Here is a 26,834-nt window from a genome sequence, read left to right on the forward strand (position 1 = left end):
TACTCAATAAATATTTATAGCTTTACTGGAATTATGCCATTATTCTCTTTCATCTAATGGGTGACTTCAAAAATAAAAAGGGATACAGAAGATAAATAATTAACAGAGGCTAAGCAATGATAAATAACAGGTGGTGTAAAATAAGTTTTTTAAAATTTATTTTTATTTTTAATTTTTTTTCAGCCTTATATCATGACCAAGAAAAGATTAGATTTTTGTGTTTTCCTTTTGCCAGGGACTCATATGCTGAAGAATTACTCCTCTAAGATCAGAAAAAGGAAACAAAGGTATAAAAATATTACACAGATGTTGGAAACATTAAACAAACACTTAGGGCTGCCTGACAGTATTTCTGTTGCAATATTCTATTAAATGTGTTTCAGTGAAATCCTTTAGAGAAGTTTTTGCTCTGCCAACATCTCCTATTCAGGTTCCTGGAGAAATGAGATGTGGGTGGCAGTGACTAAGTGAACTAGCAGCTACTGTTTACCAAACAAGTTTGGACAGATTATACTTATGATGGCCAAATGAAATCAAAACCATTGAATACAGTCAGAGTGAGACAATCTAAGAGGGCAAATGAGTTTTATCTGATAGCATACTGAATAATCTGACTTATGAAATTTCATTGGCATTTGGTGGCCACCTACACAGTCAAGTGCTGAGTGAGGCTTTGGAGTTGCAAAGAGGGCTCAGTGACAGAGAATGACTATGCTTATCCTGGCGAGCACTGAGTAATGTACGGAAGTATCGAATCACTATATTGTACACCTGAAACTAATATGACAATGTATATTAATTATATTGGAATTAAAATGAAAAAAACTAAAAAATTAAAAAAATGAAGTGTAAAAAGTTCCCCAAATAATCGTTCTTAAAGAAATGAAGGCATGTGTATTTACAGGCTGCTTTAGAGAAAATGGTTATTCTATTTTCTTTTGCACCGACTTCTAAAGAGTTCATAGGTCTCTGAAATCTGCAGTGTACTGAACAGATGGATGAAAAGATATATGATTGAATTAGTAAATTACAGTGAGCCTTCTATAGCAGTGAGAGCAATACAGGATCTTCAGTTAATTTATCCTTTCTTCCTTTCCTCAAGGTCAAGGCAGTCTTTTTGCTATAAGGAAAAATGATATGATTGCCTCACATTTATATAGCACTTTTTATTTGTCAAAGGATTTTTTTTTTTCTGTTCTCAGAAAATCATTTTTTAGGAAAATAGAACAGGTAGGTTATTTTACCTCCTTCAGAGAATTGTATATGTATGCCCTGAACAAAATTTAAGGAAAAAGAGAGAAGAAAATGAGGAGCAAGTTGAGTATGGGAATTCAGTGATCATTTAAGACATTTTCATTACAGTTCAAAATTCATTGTGATTTTAATATTTTACTACTGCCACTGAAGGATACCCAAATCTCTAAAATTTTAAGTTTATTATCCACTTTTAAGCATTAATCAGAAGACAGAAATAAATGATTAATTCAGTACAGAGGTCAGTGTCATGATTTTCAATCTTTCTTTTAAATCTCCCACAAATCAGTGTTGTTTTCTTAAAATTTGCAAATGTAAGGTACATGTTATAATTGCTTACTTAATTAATGTTTTCTGAACATCATGTAGGTATTTTTTCTACAAAAGAAACTCAAAACATGGCGATACTTCATCACATTTTGAATTCAGTATATATGATGATATCCTCTGAATTCAGAAAATAACTCAAGGTAAAGTTCTGAACTGCAGAATTTGATATTTTGAAAAACAAAATTAATAAGAATTTCATGGAGTGATTTATTATAATACTCAATAATTCTATGTTACATATAACCAATGACCTGAATAAGTCCTAAATTTAACTAATGTAATTCAAAACTTTTTTTGGTGGGGAGGAGTAAAAGAACATGATGTGATTATTTTGAGAATTAGCTGGTTTCTTCTGGGCAAATTAAAATGCAAAGATCACACTCCTGCATATATTCTATTCTTGATGTGTCTGAAGAAAGAAACAGTTAATAAGATTTGCAAAACCTGGAAGAAAAGGGAATGATAAGAGATCAAAATGTAATCAATAAGAATGATTTGCAAAGCTAACACAATCACCTAAATGCACCTAAATGCATGCTGTATAGGGAAAAAGGATCAAAGAGGGTGGGAAAATTTTGGAGTAAGGTACATATGGTTGCAAATAAGAAGTGTGCAAAATGAGTCTTCTAGAGCAACCCAGCTGTCACCAAGTTCATTTATGGAGGGACTAACTAATAGACGGTTCAATTTTAATTACATGGGCTATCATTGGGCTAGATGTCTTGAACAGCTGATGGGGTTTTTGTTCATCATCTCTCTGTGTCATCAGTCCTACAAAACTGCTTCTTTTTGTGATAGAATCATTAAAGATGGTGTGCAACGGGCAGATGATAAAATGGGCCACAGGTACCATCTCCCATTCAGTCTTGTCTTAAATACCTCAGCATGAACACAGTGGAGAACACACATTTCAAAAGAACGGTATTCATGCTTATAAGAATGTTTTAATCACCATTCTGAGACTAAAACTGTTACCAGTTGAAGAGAATTTATGGAACCTTAGGTCAATGCCTTTGTGATTCAACTTAAAATTAAATGCTGTATCCTGTTCTGACCAAAACATGCATTATATATTCATTTTGCAATGTTACAGTCTACACCGTAATAACGTATTCACTCTCACAGTTTCTTCAAATCCATAGCCTTCCCCTGCTTTCATCAGTCTTCACTGAGACTGGAGAATGAAGTTCTGCTTCTGAATCTCAATTCTGCAGCTGTCACCCTGTAGGTCATGGAATGTGTCTGTTTTGCTTCCCATTGTATCTCTAACAGCTAGCACAGTACCTGACACGGTAGATGTTCTCCCCCCTCCAAATTTACTGAATGAATGAATGAATGAATAAATGAGTATATTAGTGAACAGATTTACTAATGTCAAACATCGGTCTAGACTTCCGAAGTTTGCCAACATGAAGACTGCCCAACATGGGCTCTTGCTGCTGAGTTATAAAGTATTTTTATCTATCTCACAAAGCAATGAAATCACTACCTTCCAGGATGACCATTTATTAACTGGTCATCCCACTTGGCTGATTTAGGGATATCACCTCCAGTTAGGATCTGTATCTCTCCTGGATGTGGATAGTCTCAAGATCCTGACTCCTATTGTATTAATTTGTCTGATTAGGACTCCAGTTGGTTGTTCTGCTATTTGTAATGTATGGTTTCTACTTAATATTTTTTGCCTTTAAACGTATGAACAAAAGCTTACCTCTGAAGCCAAAAGTCCAAAGTTAATTCCAATTAATGTTAGAACATTACCACTATACCATGTGTTGATTTTATTTTCACAGCCCTAAGGAAAAAAAGTTACTTAGATTGAGTTGGAGATGGAAGTGGTCTTATATATAATTCTATTACAAAGAAGAAGAAACATAGAGATAGTAAATTACCAAAGTCTAAAAAGCAAGTCAATGTGTAACTGGAGACTAGACTTTTTAGTCCAGAGAATTTCATATGATAGCAGGACATCTCAGTTACTACTTTTAAAGTTACTAAGATGTTGTTATATAATTGAACTCAGAAAATTTTTTTAAAGATTTTATCTTTAAGTAATCTCTACACCCAATGCGGGGCTCGAACATACAACCTTGAGATCAAGAGTTGCACACTCCACTGACTGAACCAGCTAGGTGCCCTGAAATAAAAAATTTATTAAATTTAGAGAGGGATCTAATTTTCTGCAGATTACTGTAATTCAGCAAGGTATATAAGTGAAGTATATATATATATATATATATATATATATATATATATGGATATATATACTTCAACCTAAAATGATTATTTCCCGAATAGGAGAAGTTTCTAAAAAAACATAAGGCTCTATTTATCTATGAATGAATTATGTAACTGAAAAATGCATCTTAGAATTAGAATAACATCAGCTTATAAACTATACAAAATATTAGAAGTTCTTGGGATGAAAATCTCCTTTATCAGTATCCCATACCTGTAAGCAGCAGATGAACCCCTACTCTTGCTCTGCTACATTTACCTGAACACTGCTTATGTCATTGCTGGGCTCCCCTCCCTTCAGTTTTTGCCAATCCTCATACCTCTTTACTTCTGGTACTGCAACTCCCTTACCAATCCTATACACCAGATATTTACCAAAAGTGCCTCCTCTCTCTGCAGGGATTCGGGAAGGAGGCCTGGAGAGAAAGGTTGATGGTATCCCAAGTTCTAGGAGCACTTACATGACATAATTCCAGAAAGTTTATTTATTTACTATATACCTGAAATAATAGCTATTCATTTAATTCTGAGTTCAGTTTCATAAGTAACTTAAGAACCTAATCACTGTAAATAACATTGTTTTTATATAAAACTTTGCTCAGAATTCCAAATTGACTTGAAAAAACAAAAAAGGCACTATAAACACTTGGAGAGCCTTATCTTTACCTCCAAGTAAGTTGCATTCAGGGGCTCATCACAAAACCACTTCCTTAATGTAGAATTTGTGCAAGAACATGGCACCTGTTCTGAATTTTCTTTATTTGTATTCTTTATCCAATCTGTGTAATTGTACTGGCCACAACACTGCAACTAGAAAAAAAATTCTATGAATTTTACTATAAAATATTAAAAATGCAGTTAATTATGATTCCCATGCACAATAAAGTGGTTTTTGTGAAGAAAATTTATTATTCTCCATTGGAATGTAGTGAATTGCAAACATAAGCATAGTTTTGTTGGTTTAATCCATTACTTTGTTGCTACTATTGTTGATGTTAACCAGAACTAAAGACCTTTAAATATAAGTGGGCTATGTTTGGATGAAATTGTTAGATCTGAACTTAGCATAAAGGAACCCAGGATGGAAGGCATATCTGATTTACTGAAGCTACAAACTACGTTTGAACCAGAATACAGAAGAGAGAATCACTGTAGCCATATCTTCCTCCTCCCTATAGCAGTTCTCTTTATATTTATCCCCAAAATGCTACCATATGTATTTAATATACATAAAGAGATTCAGGGTTCTTTTTATTCTCTTAGGATTAATGTAAGATGTTAACTTCCAATTTTGTATTGTGTGAAAAATGGCCACAGAGAACCAAAAAAGATGATAAGGCAAATAGCCATAGAAATGATAAAACATTTAAGAAATATCTCACTTCCAATCCTATAAAGTTGAATTGAAAGGATGTGAAAGAATCAACTTATGTATTTGTCACCAAGACAATGAGACAAAATTGGAGTGACTATTTCATTGTTTTCTAATCTTGTTATTAAAAGTTATCACATCAGTCCTGCCTATGACACAATATGTACCAACAATCTTGGAAATGAATGACTAAAATAATGCTTTAGAGTTTGGGTACTGAAAATGAGTTTGATCGAACCTATATGTACTATCTCAACTACACTCATGACTGGAACTATAAGCTTGATTCTCATTAATAATAGTGATTTCATACATAGAACTGTTTTCCTGTTTATCAGTTTATGTCCATAGGAGGGTTTGATTCTCTGCCATCAGTCCTAATGCAATCTAAAAAAGCAATACATGTACATGTCACACATATATATCAGAGAAAAAAAAGACGAGTGAAAGCATTTATAATTATATTTCAATTCTCCTAAAATGCCTTGCTGTTAATATATACACCAAAAATAATAACTATTTTTATGTGGGGCACCTAGTATAGTAGTTAAGAGTACAACATCTGGTGCTACATTTTCTGGAATTGAATCTTGGCTCTGCCACTTAATTAGCTGTGTGTCCCTGGGTAAGGTACTATCTATAAAATGAGGATAATAGTTCTTACCTTATTGGGTTGGAAGGATTAAATGGGTTAATACAGGCAAAGCATTTACAAAAAGGTCTGGTGCTATGTCAATGCTTGCTATTTTCTTTATCAAGCATTTACGATCTTCCAGCTGCTGATTTATTCCTGTAAACCATCTGGGAGACAATATCCATTCCCGTACCCTGCCTAGCTATATTTGAACTGTAAAATAATAAGCCTAATAATGTTAGCTAACAAGTATGAGTTGCTTACCATGTTCCAGTTCCAAGGCTTCCTATACATTCTATATACGACTTCATTGATTCCTGCCGATCAGAGGCAAGGATTATTCTGTCCGTTTTACTAATATGGAACTTGAAATTAATAGGGTTACTTGTCCAGGGTCAAAAAGCTATGTGGCAAACCTGACATTCTGGCTCACATGGTAACCACCACGCTTCTCTGCTGCTAGCAAGGACTGTGCTCCCATAGGAGCAGTAGGGCAGAATACCACCAACACTTCTACAGGTGAAACCGGGTTAAAACGCACATCAATTAACCAAGAATAGGAGACATAAGTTACAAAAGGAGGATAAAACTCAAGATTTATAAGTGGGAACAGTGCTATTAACCCAATTTTGGGGGGAAGAAATACAAGAACCTCTCAATCCTCTGCCCCTATCTCCTCCCCTTCCCTGTACCCCCGACCCTACGGTGATCATAGTTGACATTTAATATTTTAGTTTTTGTTAATTTTTTCTTACTGTTTTCTGTAAAGCATTCAGAATAATCCATTTGGGTATATCTTCAGGCATGTCTTTAGATCCATACTCAGTAATGATTAAGTCAATTTTATCATGCCATACTTGGTGAACCTGTTAAAAATTGCATCAAAAGTCAAAATCTGAAATCTTATGGTATTTGTCCTTCTCTGACTGACTTATTTCACTCAGCATGATACTCTCTCATGCCATCCACATCATTGCAAATGGCAAGATTTCATTCTTTTTTATGGCTGAGCAATATTCCATTGTATATATAATACTAAGTTCTATACCTGAAACTAATATTACACTGTATATAAACTAACTGGAATTTATTTATTTATTTATTTATTTATTTATTTATTTTTAAAGATTTTATTTATTTGACACAGAGAGAGTGCCAGCTAGAGAGGGAACACAAGCAGCAGGAGCAGGAGAGGGAGAAGCAGGCTCCTGGCTGAGTAGGAAGCCTGATGCAGGGCTCGATCCCGGGACCCTGGGATCATGACCCGAGCCGAAGGCAGATGCATAATGACTGAGCCACCCAGGCGCCCCTAAACTAACTGGAATTTAAATAAAAACTTGGAAAGAAAAAAGGTCAAAATCTGTGAGAAACTTTCCTTATGGTTCCTAATAAAAGAGTATTCTAGTCAGTTTGTTCCTTTCTGCTTATTCCTAAGTGTTTTCTTTTTCTTCTTTATAACTATTTTTAGCAATCTCAGTGAGTGCTAAGGCATTTGGTTTTTTGCATTGTAATCTATAGGAGGAATATATGAGACTTATTTTATGATTAGGGAGAAAGTTATGTGTTATTCTTCTGAATGTCTAAGGATTCTGCTTTTCTTCTTGTACCCTCAGAAAAAAATTGTAAAAAACTTTGAAATGGACCAAAAAAGATTACTGAGTATCTCTTCAATGGAAATTAGACTTGTTTTAGCATAACTTCAGGGTCTTCTTATTCTATGGGGGTCTGTACCTTTCTCAGTTTTTAACTTACTTTACAACTTTAGTAAGTTGTAGGAAGTTATAGTTAGACAATCGATTCTTTGTCAGAGAAGTTACAAATGAATTTTTCCTAGTGGGGTGCAACTGGTATCTCCCCTACGAACCATGTTTTGTAAATATTAAGAAATGGCCTTTAGGGGTGCCTGGGTGGCTCAGTTGGTTAAGTGGCTGCCTTTGGCTCAGGTCATGATCCCAGGGTCCTGGGATTGAGTCCTGCATCGGGCTCCCTGCTCAGTGGGAAGCCTGCTTCTCCCTCTGTCTGCCACTCCCCCTGCTTATGCTCTCTCTCTGTCTCTGTCTCTGTCTCTGTCTCTCTCTCTCTGACAAAAGTAAATAAAATCTTAAAAAAAAAAAAAGAAATGGCCTTTATAACTGTCTTTTCTTTGGACTCTCCTTTGAACTGGTTTTCATTTCTTACCAGTTCCCACATCAATAAACATGTTAAATAAAATCATTGACCTGTGCCTACTGTATATTTATACAAGAATTATGATTTTTAACTGAAAAAAATTATCCTTTCAAAATACTATAACAAAAAACAATCAGATTTGAACGTTTGGGGGGAAACTACTATTTCAAAATCTAGACATTGCAGAGGTAAATTTTAATAGTAACTTACTTAAATATTTAAAAGTTTATATGACTTTCATAACTAAGGTAAAAGGTAGAAATGGATAGTATTCCCATTTTATGAACAAGGAGATAAATACTCAGAGAATTTAGTTATTTGCTTTGTTTACATGAATCATGATGAGGAGCTGAGACTTCTAAATATGGTTCATTTGAATTCTAGTCTACTGATTTGTCATTATATTATGCTGCCTTTGAATAATGAAAATGAAATTCTTGGGGGGAATACTACAACAATTAAACCATGTGTACAAGTTAAACTCTTACACAGTTACTTATATATCTATGCTTTAATGCATTTAAGATTAGAATAATGTAAAGTGTTACTTAGATCTCTAAGTTATTGATTGAGCTTATTCTCCAAGTTAATTTTTATTTAGAATAGAAAATGTTTTTCCATTTTATATTGTTGTGGGTAAGGGCAGACTTATGTCCTTATTTATCCTCTAAAGCATTATTTGGGAGATTCAGAGTGCACATAAATCACATCTTAGTACATAAGAGCATCATATATAATCTCTGTGGGTACTATATAAATAAAATTCCCTCACACATATTTATTTTGACAAACATCCACTGAAGCCCTAGTGTACCTCCAACGCCGTTGGGTGCTGTAAGTGGCATAAAAGATTAAAGGCTCCTAAGAGCTTAATCTAATACGAATGTAGAAGAAAAATCGATGTAAACAAAGCTGTTAGCTCTAGATTCAGTTAATAAGTGTTTGAGTCCAGGCTCTATCATTTGGCCATGATATATTTTAGCAAGCCTTTCTCCTCTCAAAGCCTGAGTTTCCTGTTCTAGAAAGTAGGACTAACAATGCAACTCTGGGGGTTGTTGTGAGGATCAAAACTATATTGTCCATTGGCGCGAGCCAAGCTACTCATGCTGTTTGACAAAGTCCAAGTATGGGGGACGATCCTGAAAACAGGAGACTCCGCAGCTGGCTCCTGCTATTCTCTTTCGTTTTGTTTATGGGAATCTTTATAATTGTGGGAATATTTCTGGGCTGGCTCCTGCTATTCTCTTTCATTTTGTTTATGGCAATCTTTATAATTGTGGGAATATTTCTGGGGTTTCATGATAAAGTGACTACTCATCTTAGTTACGCCTATCTAAGCAATCATAATGAAACTAATTCCACGAAGAATTAGTTTCTATAGAACAAAATAACAAAACGGTCACGCTCTGTCTAGCACCTTTCTCTTTGCGTACTGTTTTTTAGTTTTAGCGAAAGCCAATAAGCAGAAATCAATAAAGGTCATGTTAATCATTACAAAGGAAAAATGAAAGAAGGCTATGGCTGTAATCCAGAAAATGATCTAAGATTTGGAAAAACAAAAATATCCTAACATATAAATAAAGTTCCTCCGACGCTGTCAGGAGGAGATGCTTGCAACCTGACCCTGCGTGTCTCCTCATTCGCCGATGCCGTCCTTGCCTACGAGAGACCCACCCCGGCTGGAGCTGGACTCCGGCAGTCCATAAAGTGGTTATCACAGTTTCTGGCACATGGTAATTATTCTCAAATGGTCATTCTGATTCTTAAGTAGAGATGAGTATGTGAATAACACTTAAGTGAGTATGGACAACACTGATAAACTAAATTTATGTGCTAAGGATCCTGAAGTGTTATATTCAAGTTGTATCACCAGATCCCAAAGTCAGCTAGGATGTAGTGCTTTGCCACAAAAACAGCTTTACAGAACTCACATGCTGTACACACACACACACACACACACACACACACATACACACACAAGAAGAAAGTTTAGCGCTAAATGTCAGTTCATTTACAAGAAGTCCTGGGTGGTTAGATATCCAGGATAGATGCCCAGCACAGGAGAGCAAATGAAGTAGGAGGGCAGTGGTGTTATGTAGGAAAGATTTTATTGTGGTTTGGTTGTTGCTTAGGATTCTACATTGAGAGAGAATTTGAAGGCTAGGAAACACAGGAATAAATCAGGGGCTCCTTTGGAAATTAATTAAGGAAAGGAAGAGAGCTCTTAAGTAGCTACTGCATTACAGAAACTTTTCAAGTTGTCAGTTCATGGTCACTCTCTAAGGGAGGTAGGAATGAACCATACTGTACAGATGAAGACATAGGCTCAGAGCTCTGAAGTAGCTTGTTGAGCGCTAGTCATCTGCAGATCTGTACGACTTCTAGTCCATGCTCTTTTCCTGCAGGACAATCTCCCTCGACACAAAGATAGACCGCGACTGCACTGAAACAATGAATTTCTTTAAAAATTGAAAGTAATCATTGATCTCAATAGTTAAGTTTTGTTTCCAAAAGGTTTTTTTCAGATAACTTATTATGTGTTTTTTTAACTTAATCTGATAAATATAAATCCTGTGATTAATTATATCACTCATGGTCCTACCTATGCAAAATACATGAATTATTCAGTTCATCTCATTTATTTATTAATTTATTGTTATTTTACAGATTTTTTTTTTTATTTATTTGAGGGGGTGGGCAGGGAGAGAATCTTTATTTTTTAAATTTTTTTAGAAAGATTTTATTTATTTGAGAGAGACACTGAGAGAGCTAGAGCACGAGAGAGGGGAGGGTCAAAGGGAGAAGAAGACTCTCCGCTGAGCAGGAAGCCCAATGCAGGACTCGATCCCGGGACTCCAGGATCATGACCTGAGCTGAAGGCAGTTGCTTAACCAACTGAGCCACCCAGGGGCCCGGGAGAGAATCTTTAAACAGACTCCCACTCAGGGGGAAGCCTGATGTGAGGCTTGATCTAACAACCCATGATCATGACCTGAGCTGAAACCAAGAGTTGGATGCTTAACCAACTGAGCCACCCAGGCACCAGGTGCCCTCAGTTCATCTCATTTAAATAAAATCACAAAATTTCAAATTTGTACAAGTCTAAAGGTGTTTCTTTCCAAAAAATAGAATACAGTCAGTCTATATAGAAAAATAGAATTGGGTCAGTCATGGTAGTCACAGTTGGCTGGGGGGCCAATTTTGGATTCCCTACTCTTAGTATCATCTCCTCTTCCTCCATGTTCTTTGTTATTTACATTTACATTTTTCTCAATCTTCTGCTGAGCTGAAGACAAATTTCCCTAGCCCACCTTTCCGATCTGACCCCTGGCCCTTTCCTTATAGAATTCTATAGTACTTCCAATGAATCTCCGCCCCCCCCCCCCAAAGCCATTTACCTTTTGCTCTTAATATAGGCTCATAGGCCTCAATAATTTTAGATATTCAATTTTCTTTAGATTTCAAATAAAGGGATGATCTTTCCATACCTCCTTTTTCTTTATGAAGATGAATGTTGAAAGTACAACCTGAACACCAAAGGCCCACATTAACAGTGCTGTGTACTGAAACAAAAGAAAAACAGAGATGGCAACTATGTTTCTAATATGTATCTTAGATACTTCAGTGATGGGAAAATGCATATCATAGGAAATACACAGTCTTAAAATACACACAGGTATTGATGGTTCCCTGCCCTCATATACATGAGTGAAGTTATTCAAACAAAAAGGCAAAGAAAAAAATTCACTGAGCATTTGGATAAGAATTAAGAAAGAAGTGATCGTGTTCAGTGAGCATGCTATAGACCACTTGGTCTACGAAGTTGTTGATGATTTTCCTTCATTCAGATCCAAAAACTGTCATAGAGAGTAACTCACTTATCTGGACCTCCACTTAACACGCCAGTCCACTAATACTAGAAAACTCACTGAACTGTGACCTACTACACAAACCCATCAGGTGCAAAGTAACAACAATAACAAACCCCCAGAAAATACAAAATCATCTGCTATAATAAAATTAAGTCTGTAGGTACATTTAAACTCTTGCTTTGAAAACTGAAAATACTTCTATCCAAAGCCAAGTGAAATCATTTTCACACTTACGTAACTATATTTTTTAAACTTACAGCCACTGCAATTTTCTTCATCACAGGAGCACACAGAAATACACATTATCTAGAATTCATAATGATTTTTAAAAATTAGCAGTCTGAATATTTTACTAACTAAAATATAAGAATGACTTACTGTTAGTATTCTTAATTTCACATATTTTAAACATTAGTACTTTAAAACAGTCAGTTAAAATTTGTTTGATTGATATAAATTATATTTCCTATTTTCAGAGACAAACATTTCAGAGACAAAAATATGGTCTTTAGATCTGTTTAGAAGTTTAGATTTCTAATACTTCTATATACATTATCTCACTTAACCTTCACTAGGAGGAGATTGGTAGAAGCAGGAAAAATTGTGTAAAACAATAAAAAAATATTACTGAGTTTCTTTTTAATGGCAAGCTGGTTGTGGTCTAATGGACTTTCCCAGGTTTCTGACCTTATGAGAGTATGCAATATTACCTTTGACTAAACTAGTATTCAACTCTGTACAGAATCCTGAGAGTAATACAAAAGTTCCCTGTCCATAGCAATGCAAAATGATTCCTATTAATGGAAAGGCAAATGAATACAGTCTATAGAGAATATAAATCTCCACAAATCTAATTCTCCTTCAACCAGTTGTTACTTCTTACAGTTCCCTTACTGAGTAATTATTATTTATTTATTTATTTGACAGAGAAAGAGAGCACAAGTAGGCAGAGTGGCAGGCAGAGGGAGAGGGAAAAGCAGGCTCCCCGCTGAGCAGGGACTCAATCCCAGGACCCTGGGTTCATGACCCTAAATAAAGTTTCTGACACATGGTCATTGACACAAATGTTAAGTCATGATTTTTACCTTTGAAGATTCCCTTTTAACAGTAGTTAGATGTCTATTGTAATAAGAAAAATTCAGTGTATTTATGTGTTATTAGCACTTACAGAGTACTGTGAGATACTGCCCAAGAACTTTTAAAAAAGGGAAGTAAACTGTTCCGAGGGGGCACGTGCGTGGCTCCATCGGTTAAGTGTCTGCCTTCAGCTCAGGTCATGATCTCAGAGTCCTGGGTCCTGGGATAGAGCTGGTAGACACTTAACAGAGTTGAATACTAGCTTAGTCAAAAGGTTCCCTGCCCAATGGGGAGCCTGCTTCTCCCTCTCCCTCTGCCCGCCCCCATGCACATGCTCCCTCCCTCTCTCTCTTTCTCTCTCAAAAAAAGAAAATCTTAAAAAAAAAAATACCCCCCCCCCCCACAAAAACTGTCCTGAAGAGTTAAGACTGTGAAACTATAATATCTATTCAACTGGAGTTGGGGTATGCAAAATCACCTTTAAGCCAAAGAATAGTGCTTAGGCCTATAAAATTTGCCCGTAACTTGACTGCATAAATTAACATCGTTAAAGGAAAAATGTATTTATCAGAAAAGTACTGGTAAATTCAGAGGAGAATAGGGAAAGTGGCCTGATGGCAAAAAGTAGCAGTTCCCTTCCTTGGAGCATCCAGACAAGAGTGTGGTGTCTCGGCTTCAGGGCCTAGTATTATGCACATTCCTTATGATGGGGTCTGTCAGGCTTCTCGGTCACAGCCCATTAATACTTGAATCCCATAAGGCAGAAAGTTAGAAGATGTCTGGTTTTCTCCCTCTAGTTTCCCCTTTCCTTACTGACCCCCCCTTCTTATACTAGTATCAGGCTCTGTGCCTTCTTTGCCTAAATGGATATGTATGGCAAGGAGAAAATCACAATGTTCCTGTAAGCCATTTCTGTCCTGGTTTCCAGATCCAAAATTAGAAGCCCAATGAGAAAATTATGCTCAATGTCCTGGAAGAAGAGAAAGGTGGGATTTGAGATGAGACAGTGAGATCTCGTTTTAGACTAGAAAGAGTCTGAGCCTGACTGTGGAGCCCTGAGCATTCCCAGAGCAACAGAGTCACGCATTGGGCTTCCTGGCATTCCCCTGGTGAGTGGTAAGACCCCAGAGGGAAAAGGAAGTGTGGTTTCCAGCTTTGCCTAAAAAGCCTCTGCCAGGGGAAATATTCAAATAATAAGAGGTACCAATTATTGGGTAGCAACTGATCCCTGTGTCAGGCGTTAACCCTTTAATTGCTGTGTCATTGGGAGGGTGAATGTTTCAGGGGAAGGATACTGCGGAGAAGGAGCTGAGGTCATGGCTATCTACCAGTCCTTCACAAAAGGTTTCACTGATATACTGTATGATATCCTGGATGATATACTACATAAGAGCAGCTTTGCCTTTGCTACCCTAGGCCATTCAAACAGCAGAATGAGTAGACCGGAAGGGATCATGTGAGCTGGGAAAGTGAGAGTTTTCATGGTGACCAGCGCAGATTGATAACCAGTGCCCAGAGTGACCACCCAGACTTTCATTGTTACATAAAACCTAAGTCTTTCCGCATTCTTCCTGGTAAGGGACACAATGTCTGCGGTTGAATTTCATATTTGTTGGACAAGAGAGTGCCTGTGAATTAAAACTGATTTGATTTAAAGAAAACGTTAAAAAGCTGTATTTCATCTGAGTCTGTGGATTGTGAACCAGACCTGCCACATGTATGGTAAATGGCTCATGTTCATGTCTACAATCCTATTTATAATTTATCTTTTCACGTTACATGGCTAGGGAGACATAGTGTGCTAGCCAGATGCCAGGGTCTGGCCCTCTCAGCAGTTCTATTTCTCTTTGTTAAATAATAAATTGTGATCTCAGTTATAAGCTAAGCTTCCTACATGGCATTCCCACAGGGAGAAAATGTGCTGAGTATAGGATATGTTTTCTTTTCCTTGCTAAGCCACATTGCTTGTTGACTTTAATAGTTTATTTGGATTTTAGTCTTCAGATTCTTAATTTTGGTTAATTGTAGTTTACCCTAGGAGATGGATTCCTGTTGACTCTGCTGAAAAATAATATCTAAGTGTGTAAATGCAGAGATCCAGATTTGATCCATGGAAAACTCACCAAGAACATTCTACCTAGAAGTTTCTTGAGAGGGAGTGCTTCATGTACCTTATTCCCTAGGGCACACTATACTGCAATGTTATGATGTAAATCATTATTGCTCATTTGTGTGACATAGACACTCAAAATCAAAGATACAAATTAGTTCAGACTATTAAGATGAAATACATACCAGAAGCAGGAGCCACCTGATTTCATTGTGAATTCCCAAATAACCCAAGAGACAAAGAAGAACAATAGCAGATCCAGTTCCAATCAAAATTTGAAAACTATATACTATCAAGTGATTATTTTCATCTGTGGAAACCACAAAATAAATTATTATTAGGTGATGTTGTATTTTATTTAATAATATATGCAGTAACCTACGATTTCCCTAAGCAAACCGGTAGGATTCTCTGTCTCTCTTTTTTAAACTTCATTCTGGCACCCTCTTACTTAGTCATGGCAACAACTTTTCTTCCATTAATGACATGATAGAAAATTTCTTCAATCTCAAAAGATGTCTTTCTTTTACCTTATCTTCATCGTCTTCTATGAAAGCAGAAATTTTTTTCCTGGGGTGAATTCTTCTATGTTTAATGAACATCCAAACATTTATGAATTTATTCATACAAATTTTAGGGGCATCTAATATGTGTGGGTTAAGTTTCTCTTATATGAAAGTCTGAGTTTATTGGTAATATGACCCCATTAAAACTATATTTTATTCTCTCTCCATCTAGACCGAGCTCTCTGCTAGAGACTATATATATTTATATAGTCAACAGACTAACTGTTAAATGTTTAGTGTTATGACACAGACTGTGGAACACTAAATGCCTAACAAATATTTGTCAAAAAAAAAAAAAAAAAGAAGAAGAAGTAAATTAAATATGCCGTAGGTTTTATGGGAGAACAGTGCAGGCAGTGGTGTCCTGGAAGCCAGCTTGTTCTGGCTCATAAACGCCAACTGTTACATTTTCACAAAATTCGTAAGCCAACCCAATTCATGTTGGCACTGTGAAATCAGCCATTGTGGCATTACGTCTTTAAACCACAGAAATCAATAGATACCATAAATCAAGACTTTCTATCCCAGAGCCAGTTGTTAAACGTTTACCAGCATGCCCCTGGGTACAGGAGACCCTAAGCCCGTAGGGGGAGGAGGCTGGAGAGTGTAGGTAGGCAAGATTGCTGGCGAAGGAAACACTGTGCTTGGGCTTTAATGAGGACTGAAAAGATCTCGGTTGGAATGACAGAGGCATTCTGAGACACGGCACAGTATGTGTTGGATATTCAGCTTTGCTGGCACTTAGTGTTTGAAGCAGGTGAAACCGGGCAGGTTTGCAGGGGACAAATTATGCACACTTTGTAGGCTCTTATCCAGTCTTCCTCATTGGAGTTAAGCTCCGCGAGGACAAAATCTGTCTTTCTTGTACAGTACAGTATCCTCAGCTCACGGGATTGCGCCTAACATGTAGAACAGACTCTATAAATATTTGTCCTATGAATAAATAATTGCAGTGGGGAGCCAGAAAAAAGCTTTTCGTGTTCTATGGGTAGATTTTCATCTTAAATTATTTCAGTGGCATTTGGAAGATGGCTGAGAAAAGAGATCAGAACACGAGGCTGTTGGAGGTTATTACTGGGGCAGAGGGAAGGAAGATGGGGCTCTTAGGTGGCCTGGTGTTATTACAAATGGAGAGGGGAAGGCAGAATCATTTTTAAGAAGAGGTAAGTTCGTTGGAAGTTGCACATAAAAGAGAGGGGAGGAACCAACCACTTTCTTGCCACAAACTGGTTATTTTCAGTTCCATGTCTTAAAACCTTAACCGAGATTTCACTAAATGTTTAAATACATAATTTTTTAAAAAGAAACAGAACTTAAAGGATAAGTTTCTGACTATCTGTTTAGGATATATTTTTTTGCATAAGGCAAGTACGTTAAGGTTAATGAGAATTATCTTTCAATTCCACAATGGAGGGAAAGAAAAAAGAAAAGACTTTTGCTCTACCTTAACTACTACATTATTAAAGTATATCCTGTATGGGAAGTGCTTAGCCCAATGCCTGGCACATAATCAACACTAAATAAGTGGAAGCTACCATTGCCATTCTTCTGGGGAAGGAAAGGAAAGAAGAAAGGCTGTTATAAGATCTCCACACACCCATGTACTCTGAGCAAACCACTAATGCACTCAGACATCACAAACACTTTACCATAAGCAAAGTATATAAACAGAAGAGAATAAAGATACCAGGCACTTAGGTGTAGCTGAAGTTTAACTAAATTATTCAATACTTTGTAGTACTTTATTACCTATTAAATCTTTTTATTTAGCTTTTGTTTTCCTACAAACGTGTTTTTTCTTACTTGAAGTCCACTAAGAAATGTTTGTTCTACAGTATGCATGCTTTTTGTCATATATTTAATGATAACAGTGCTGTCTAATAGAGCTTACTGAGTAGTGGAAAGAATCTAAATCTGCACTGCCTAGTAAGATAGCCAACACCCAATAGCCCCTTATGGCTACTGAGCACTTGAAATATGGCTTCCTTCCCAACCACCAAGGATATGTATACGAAAATAACACTTAGTCTATTAAACTTCAGTCCATAGTGACCACAGCATACCACAAAATGGTAAAACGAAGGGTTTTTAAATTTAGTTAAACGCATTCAACTATTTCATTTATATTTGGATAATATTATATTTTATTTGTAACATGTAATGGGGAGAGTAATTGAGTTTTAAAAGAAATGATTTAACTTGAGCACTACATTGGTCTCCACTATCTTTTCATCCAGAGTGTATTAGAACAACGCCCAATCTTCCATTCTTGGACAATACTTAATGAATTTTGGAGAAATACTGCCACCTGCTGAATATATTATGTATGCAGTTATTTAAAATGAAATGCTTGGCTTCACTCAGAGAGCAAAAGAAAAATAGATACATACCCAAAGCTGTGAAAAAATTATTTCTATCTAATAAGAACCATGCACCAAATCCCATGAGTAAAAGTCCAAGAACCTACAGAAAAAACAGTCAGTGTTTATATTCGCTAATAAAAACGCATTACATTTTCTTTACGAAATAATTATAAAGAATCTTACCAAGAAGGCTCCATTAATGAGATTAAGAAAGTATTTAAAAATTAACGTTTTGTTTTTTCTTAACATTCTTTTTCTCCCTGGATATTGGTGTTTCTGAAAAGATAACCACAACTTTTACTATAAATAGTCACCACAGTAACAACTTTAAATAATTCTGCCTGCTCATGTCATTTATTTGCACATTTTTCTTCTGATACCAGTTGTCAATATAGCATTCCCCTCCACCCTCCCGAATATAAGGACATGTTGAAGATATCTTGAAACTGGGCCTGTCTTCTCCATCTGCACTAGGCAGTTGAGACCAAGAAGGCATTTGAGTAACATGCCAATAGCCACCTTACCAAACTTCTTGCAGTTTTCAGAAAGTAAAATACTTTGTTTCCAGTCTTAACACACCTTGTTCTCCTTGCTGGAAAGCTTTCCTTCACCTCTGCCTGTCCCTGCTGTTTCCCAGAATAATGTCGACTCTTCGTTGAGTTCTCACCTTGGAAGCCTTCGCCTAACCTCAATCTGTTGCCCTTCTATTTTCTCTTTACTTGTCTTTTCTTCCCATGTAGACTCTGAGGTCTATTAGTGGAGAGAGTAGGTCTCGTGTACCATTATAATCCCAGAGTGTAGCACATAGTAGCTACTCAACAGATACTTGTTGAATTAATAAATGAGTAGATGAATCAGATTATTTAATTAGTGAGTAATTTAGTTTGGTATATAATGGAAGGGAACAAACCTTAACTTAAGGTTGTGTTAAACATTATTTAATTTAGTTTCCTAAAACTTTTATGGGAAAATCAACACTTAGATCATTGGTGTTTGGTGCTTTATTAGAAATGAAGGTTTTAAATTTTCTTGGGCATGTTTCTGGGTTTTCTCTTTCCTTCATTGTTTCAGTTCTAGCTAGTACTGTATTTTACAAAGTATTGTAGTTTATAGTGTTTTAATCTTGCAGTGCGTAATTGGCATGATGAAATCAGATTTAATAAGATTAATTTGAAGCTATTTGTCTCTACTTGGGAAGATCTGTTTGTTGAACCGAAGGATGCCCTGGAAAGTGGAGAAATAAGAGATGTCTAGATTAGAGTCTATGCACTGCCCCTCCCTACTCTGACCCAAGGCCACATTCCTCCCTGAAATGCCAGGGTTCTCCTTCCCAGCTGAAGGAGTCTCTCCAGGCTTTGTCTTCCACCCTCTGCTTTGAAGTCCCCTCCTGCCATTTGGTTTCTCCAGTTTCTGTCCTCCATTCTTATTCTTAGATTCCTCCAGTGTCTGGCCTGTTTGGATGGAACAATCAGTTAGAAAGACTGCCTGATTTTTATTTCAGTTTCTCCCTAAGAGGCTGTAGATATATAATTTTGGCTTCAATTCCATTTACTTCAGCTGATGAGAAAGTTGTGATCCTCTCCTATAGCCTAAACAAGTTGTCAGAGCCAAAGTCCTGGGCCTCTGTGAACAAGAATGAGAAAGTAATGTACAAGAACACTGCAGGAACTCTGGTGGGAACTATTGAGAGGTATAGACTTGACTGTTGAGTTGGTAATAATTAGCACATTAGAATCAGGGCTAACATGCTTTATCAAAGGATCCACAAACAAAAATAAATTGAAGCTTATTTCTCTTTCAGTCCAAGGTGGGTAACTGGTTCTCTTCTAGGAGATCATCCTAGGAACTTGGGGCTTGCTTCAGCCTGTTCCGTATCTGGCTCCCGAATCTCCTCACGGTGTCATCCTGTGTACCCAGCAGAAAGGAAAGGAGGCTGAGTAAACTCGGGCAAGCATCTTTTAAGCCAGGGAGGTGAGAGTTGCCCACTTCTCTTCTGCTCATATTCCATCGGCACATACTAAGTCACACGGCAGGTCTCAGCCCGAGGTGGAATCAGCTATGTGCCCAAGAGGAAGGAAAGAAGTGACTTAGGGTGAGAAGAGCCAAACAAAATAACCAACAGTTAGGAAAGGGCATTGTAAGAGATAATTAGAGGGAGAAAAAGAGTGCTTGGATACAGTTTCAATATGTCTGATTATGGAAAAGAAAGAATTATAATCAGAAGGATTCCTGTAGGATGGAAAAATTAAAAAAAAATGATAATCACGGACAAAAAACATATACTTCATGTTTATTTTTTTATTTTTAAAAATGTTTTATTTATTTGTTTGTGAGGGAGATAGAGAGAGAGCACACAAGCTGGACGAGCAGCAGGCAGAGGGAGAAGCAGGATACCCGCTGAGCAAGGAGCCTGACGTGGGACTTGATCACATGACCCTGGGATCATGACCTGAGTCGAAGTTAACCGACTGAGCTACCCAGGTGTCCCTCATATATTTCATGTTTAATAAATGAGTTTGAATTGGTAGAAGATATCTTTGTGGTTAAGCACTGGAAATGGAGTGCAGGTAAACAGAGAGCATAAGTTATGCAGATTTGGGAATTATCCACGAGGAGCTACTGTCATGGAAAAGAAGGAAAGAGGAGATTGACTGCAGATAAAAGTAAGCAGATGCTTGATAGTAAAGAATGACATAATTAGGGGTTTGAATTTTTTAATGCAGACTTTTACAAAATGAGGATGTAATCAAAGCATGATCTCATGGAAATCAGTAGAGAAATAATTTTCTAAAATAGTGTTGCATGATATAGAGGTCAAAAAGGGTAAGAATTCAATACTCTCAAAACCAGCCAACTTGGTAAGAAAGCTGTTCATGGTAACTTCAAAACAGCAGTGTTTTAGTCCATTTGAGCTGCTATACCAAAATACCACAGACTAGGATGCTTATAAACAACAGAAATGGGGAGTCTGGGTGGCTCAGTCAGTTAAGTGTCTGGTCATGATCCCAGGGTCCTGGGATTGAGCCCCACATCAGGCTTCCTGCTCAGCGGGGAGTCTGCTTCTCCCTCTGCCTGCTGCTCCCCCTGCTTGTGCTGTCTCTCTCTCTCTCTGTCAAATAAATAAATAAAAACAGCAGAAATTTATGTCTCATAGTTCTGGAGGCTAGAAGTCTTAAATCAGGGTGCCAGCATGCGTGGGGGAGAGCCCTCTTCCAGGCTTCAAACTTCCTCTTGTATCTTCCTGTGGTGAAAGGGGCTAAGGAGCTCTGTGGGATCTCATTTATAAGAGCACTAATCCCATGCATGAGGGATCCCCCAATGACCTAACCACCCCCGAAAGGTCCCATCTTCTAATACCATCACATTGGGTATAAGGATTCCAACATGTGAAGTAATTTGAGGTAATACAAACATTCAGACCATAGCAAGAAGTTCAGGTTAAAGAGTTGGAACACAACAAACAGGGTGTCTAAGCAACAAGTCAAGAAAGTCCACAGCCATATTTGCACAGAATGAGAAGAGGAGATGGTCATGTGCTGATCCTTCCAGTCACAAGCACCACATACTGGAAACAACATCAATGAAAAGAAAGAGGTGCTAACACAAAGATACACAATAAGTTAGTGCAGTTTCTATTTAAATATTTGTAGTGTGGAAGAACAAGTTTTTTCTTGGATTGTTGTTGTTGTTGTTGTTTTTGCTATAGACAAAGAATTTGTTTTTAACAATCAAATAAGGTCCTGGTGGCATTTCTTTTGTTCATTTCCTGATTAGGTAATTAATGGTCCAATAACAGAGATATTTTTAATAGTATAAATGATATAAGAAAGGACAATTTACAATAATTCACCTATTCACAGGTGTCGTTTTTCACTAGATAATAATAACCTAATTATTTTTTGTTATCGTTTGTAAATTCCTTCTAACTGCCAGGAGATGGGAGCACAAAAATGAATAAGTAATGTACAAGGAGTCAAGTATTAAAACCGGTGGTCCACTCCGAATTATGTGTTGGGGATGTGGGGACAGGGAATAAAGGGAACTGGGAAGTTTCAGAGAGAAGACAAATTTGAGATAATTCTTGAAGGTTGATAAGAAGGTCCCAGTCAGATAAAAATGGGGTAGACATAGGAAGATTTCACGACAGATGGAACACTGTGCTCACAAGCTTTATAGTGAAGGGCATGGGGGCAAGGGTCAGAGTGGCAAGAGGTGAAAAATAAGGCTAGAGAAGTAGACTCAGTAAAGATTGTGAAAGATCAGGTATGTTTTGCTAAGAATTTGCTTTTAATCTTCTGCAGGTAATGGAGAATCATATTTCTGTCATCAGCGTGGAAGTCAAATTAGAAAAGAAACCTATGACAGGGAGCTACTTTGCAAAGCTAATGTATTAGTTCATAACAAATGATGTCGTCTAAACTACAAGATAGTTATGGGGTTGGAGAACAGTACCAGGATATGAGAGACACAGTAGGAAGTAGAATTGTCAGCAATGGGATGTTAGAAAGAAACCAAAATAAAACTTGAACTCAGGTCTATAGAGCTTAACTACTTGGGCTATTAAGATTATGCCATATTCTACAATATGTCATTTACACTGGTTGCCTTGACCATCAAAATTTTGCAAATTAGGTACTCTTGTGCTATTATCCCCAGTATTACCAATGACAAAAGAGATTGAGGAAGGTAAAATAATGTTCTTGAGTTCACCTAGTTAACACGTGGCAGGGCTGACATTCAAATCCTTAAATATAAAACACTTTCTTGCTACTCTTCCCAAGGCTCTAATGTCATCACCTGTAAATGTAGATTAGAAGAACACGCACCTCAAAGGGATACTGTGAAAATTAAATGAGATTATGTTTGGAAGGCACTTAGTCCAGCACCTGGCTAAATGTTACATATTAATCTTGTGATAGTATAGTAATCATACACAAGGGAGGAGCACATGAGGTTGGGAAAGGGATGGGAACTGTAGGAAAGTGATGGACTCAAGTTGGCCGTCATGCGAGCTGCAGAGAGCACAAAAAGGGTTAGAGAAGGACCTTGAGAGTTTGGGACAGTCTTTAAATGGAAAAAGAAAAGCAGAGGTCTAAGAATCCAACACTGTAGGTCACATATTAAAAATATTATTATGCAATAGTCATCCTCAAGAAAATAAAACAAACATCTGCTAGGCAGCTATTTGAGCTTCACAGTGATATTCTGGGATATTTAAATTTTATCACTGCTATATAAAAAATAAGACAACTGTTGCACAATGTTTTTTAAATTAAAGTCATCTCAACACTCGACTAACATTTTCAAAGAAATCTTATTCTTGTCAGATGTCAGAGGAACAAACAGTTATCTTTCACCCTTTCATGTCCTCAATAAATATACGTGCTCTCTAAGGGAATTATATTGTGTTAGGTCAATAGGCTATAAACCAATCAGACCTGCAGATAATTTTCAAAATAAGGTCAAAATTTAATGAAAAGAGGGGCGCCTGTGTGGCTCAATCAGTTAAGCATCTGCCTTCAGCTCAGGTCATGATCCTGGGGTCCTGGGATGGAGTTCTTGCATCGGGCTCCCTGCTCTTCTGGGAGCCTGCTTCTCCCTCTGCCTCTGCCTCTCTCTCTCTCTGTGTCTATCATGAATATATAAAGAAAATCTTTAAAAAATTTAATGAAAAGAGAAATACTTATTAAAAAGAAAAAAACCCCTACTCAGGTTAAAAGGTTATGGACAAACTGACATACTCAATTTTAGGTTATAATATCTAGGAAGATTTCAATTAAATAAATTTATGCTAAATGCTACAGACTTAAACAAAAGTTTCAAGTTAAATTGACATAATCTGTAACTGTATGAGACAATTGTTGTATTGTATTTTGTTCCTTATTTGGTAATATTAATTAGTGATAGCTAAGGTATGACTAATTGATAGAATTATCAGTTTTCCTCCAAAGTAAAAAATAACAAGAATATAAGAGATGTAGTAACATGCATCATAACTTATCTTCAGAACTTTCAATATTTTTCTTTTTTGCTATCAATTTGTTTGACAAGGTAAGATTTAAGAAAAAAAGCAGTTTAGACATCATCTTCATAAAAGCTGATTACTAATTTAGCTAATTTAAAATTAGTTCTGGACAGCGCCTGGGTGGCTCAGTCAGTTAAGCGTCTGCTTTCAGCTCAGGTCATGATCCCGGGGTCCTGGGATTAAGTCCCACATTGGGCTCCCTGCTCAGCGGGGAGTCTGCTTCTCCCTCTCCCTCTGCCCTTCCTCCCCACTCATGCTCTCAATCTCTCTCAAATAAATGAATAAAATCTCTAAAAAAAATTAGTTCTGGAAATCAATTGATTACTAATGGATTTGATATTCTGTAGGAAAAGCCTGAATAGTTTCATAATTACAAATAAAATTAATTTTAAGATTTTTATTGTGAATTTCAACATAATAGCCTGAGTATTTTACTTATTTATTTTTTATTTACTTATTTTTTTGCTGAGCATTTTATTTTATTAAAAATTTATTTATTTATTTGAGGGGGGAGGGGCAGAAGGAGAGGGAGAGAATCTCAGGCAGACTTGGGGGTGGGGGGGCTGCATCTCACCACCCTGATATCATGACCTGAGCTGAAACCAAGAATAGGACCCTCAACAGACTGAGCCATGGAGGCGCCCCTAGCCTGAGCATTTTAAATGAAGAATTTGAATGGTCTATAAATTTGCAACAAAACTAAACTAAAAAAAAAGAAAAAATGGCACTTGAGCATGGACTTTGATAATGAAAATATCCTAAATTTTAATTAGATTTGAAACCAGAAGTAGTTGATTTTTGAAAATCATTGTCTTTGAGTGAGGCACTAACATGTGTTTTTTTAATTTCAAAAATCTACTTATTTCTCATTCTATATTATTAATTCCTATGTTGATGCAATGTTAATTGTTACCAGGAAATAGTCTATTTTCTTTCAAAGGCTCAAAGGAAATGTTTGCTTTTAGTTTATTGTATGTCAGATGTCTTTTGCGATTATGCTTAGCCACTTCCTCTTGGAATTTAATTCTTTGCAAGCTTAAAAAAATTAAACAAATATCTGTTATTAACTAAAATAAATTTCACAGTTTGTACACTATGTATTTGCTCCACGGTAAAGGAAATTAGATGAATTTTTTTTTTTTTTTAAGATTTTATTTATTTATTTGAGAGAGAGTGCACGAGCAGGGGGAGCAGCATGCAGAGGCAGAGGGAGAAGGAGGCTCCCCGATAAGCAGGGGCCCGAGGTGGGGCTTGATCCCAAGACCCTGGGATCATGACCTCAGCCGAAGGCAGACGCTGAGCCACCCAGGTGCCCCAACTTAGATGAATTTTTAAGTTAAAATTAAATAGCATGATATATACTTACGCTTCAAATTTTATGTTAAAACAGTGGGTGTCACTGTCAATATTTTACAGTAAAACATATTTCAGAAAATAATTTTTAAAAATTTTCACCCCATACACTTGGAGGTTTTTGATAGGCATTGAGTGATGATTTATTTGTCTTTTTAAAAATAAATTGCTGTCACGGAAAGCAAACGATTTATTGTCTTCCATACTTCAGGCCCCATAAATCACTATTCAAGATTAAGATTTGGTGGAATGAATAGTTTTTACGTGGGCAACTGAACATTCACTAGTTGCAAGTAATAAATATAGATAGATTAGAAACAATTTAAAGGTCAAGCTACCTTTACTTGGGTAACTGTGGCAAAATGTCGTTTCTTTATTACATATTTTCCCAAAGTATTTAAATATTAAAATCTACCTGAAAAAAACGTTCCTCATTCCGCTCCTGAGATGCAGCGTTCAGGCCAATTTCGAGTGGAGATAGTTTGTCCTATTGGGGCACCGGTAAGAAAAGACCCGTCCATCTTCCTTGGGATTGGCTGTTGTCGTGGTTACGCTTTGTTTGGAGTCTTTGGGCGCTGCCTTCCAACCAAGCCTAGGGATTTAGCCGCTGGTGGGTGAGCTGGGGCCCCTCGTGAATGCGGTTGGTGGCGCGGGAGGCGAGACAGAGCTATGGGAGCACGGACGGAGCCAGGCGCCTCTCTGCCAAGGCCAGGGCAAACGGTCGGGGGGCCGCGGGCTGAGGGGGTGGCTGCTGGAGTCTGCGGAGCCCTAGGCTCCTTTCGATTTTGGAGATTCTGTAGCTCACCCAAAACTTAGAGATCCTCCCTTAGAATTTAGAGAGCTTTCGATAATTACCTTATTTCCTCCCTAAATGATAGTTCCTTTCCTCCCTCCCTCTATTCCGCTCTTCCTTTCCTCTTTTTTTATGATTTATAGCTACCTTTTAAAGTAGATTTCCTTCCCTGTATTTATAATTGAAAAACTACAGTTGAAAGGAGAGTTCCTTAAGATTTCCCACTTTTGGCAGTTTTAGCCAACTCCAAGTGATTTATCAACTTGAAGAAGTTTACTGTAGTGCTCTTACGGTGGGATACATCTAGGGCTGCCCTGTCCTATCCTGTAACCAAACCACTAGGTGGCCGCTGAAGGCTTGAAATGCAGCTAGTCCAAATTGAAATGTACTGTAGGTGTAAAATACACATCACATTTTGAAGAATTAGTATACAAAACAAAAATATAAACTTTTTACATTGATCTTAATAATAAATGATTTTTTATTGACTAAATGTTGAAATAATATTTTGGATATAATGGGTTAAATAAAATATATTATTAAAACTAATTTCACCTGTTATTCTCAACTTTTTAAAAAAAATTGCTACTAGAAAATTTAAAATCACATATGTGCTTGGATATGTAATTGGACAGGGCTGATCTAAAGGGCCAGTTGATGAGCAGAGAGGGACACATA

The 26,834-nt window shown here is 36.9% G+C and overlaps 1 protein-coding gene across 2 annotated transcripts; it reads right to left on the reverse strand.

Moving 5' to 3' along the window:
- Positions 1-1,840: 1,840 nt before the first annotated feature.
- On the reverse strand, positions 1,841-25,833 carry TSPAN19 (tetraspanin 19). Of its 2 annotated transcripts, XM_032416795.1 has the most exons (9): positions 25,779-25,833; positions 18,169-20,041; positions 18,013-18,085; positions 15,242-15,366; positions 11,486-11,560; positions 6,584-6,694; positions 4,489-4,632; positions 3,296-3,379; positions 1,841-2,028 (listed from the first exon to the last, which is right to left on the reverse strand). In XM_032416795.1, exons 2-9 carry the CDS (start codon positions 18,232-18,234, stop codon positions 1,960-1,962), a joined length of 747 nt encoding a protein of 248 aa, XP_032272686.1. In that variant the 5' UTR covers positions 18,235-20,041; positions 25,779-25,833; the 3' UTR covers positions 1,841-1,959. The 2 variants fall into 2 exon arrangements, with proteins under 2 accessions (XP_032272686.1, XP_032272687.1); XM_032416796.1 differs by lacking the exon at positions 25,779-25,833 and having other exon boundaries at positions 18,169-20,175.
- Positions 25,834-26,834: the final 1,001 nt, after the last annotated feature.

The sequence above is a fragment of the Phoca vitulina genome, unplaced genomic scaffold, assembly GCF_004348235.1.
Source record: "Phoca vitulina isolate PV1807 unplaced genomic scaffold, GSC_HSeal_1.0 scaffold19, whole genome shotgun sequence".
NCBI classification, from domain to species: Eukaryota; Metazoa; Chordata; class Mammalia; order Carnivora; family Phocidae; genus Phoca; species Phoca vitulina.

Coding starts and splice junctions, on each gene's coding strand:
- TSPAN19 (XM_032416795.1), bottom strand. CDS start 18,234: ATGTTAAGAAAAAACAAAACGTTAATTTTTAAATACTTTCTTAATCTC. Junction 18,086..18,168: donor TCATTAATGGAGCCTTCTTG/GTAAGATTCTTT, acceptor TTTTTTCTGTAG/GTTCTTGGACTTTTACTCAT. Junction 2,029..3,295: donor TTGGACTTTTGGCTTCAGAG/GTAAGCTTTTGT, acceptor CTTTTCTTCCAG/GTTTTGCAAATCTTATTAAC.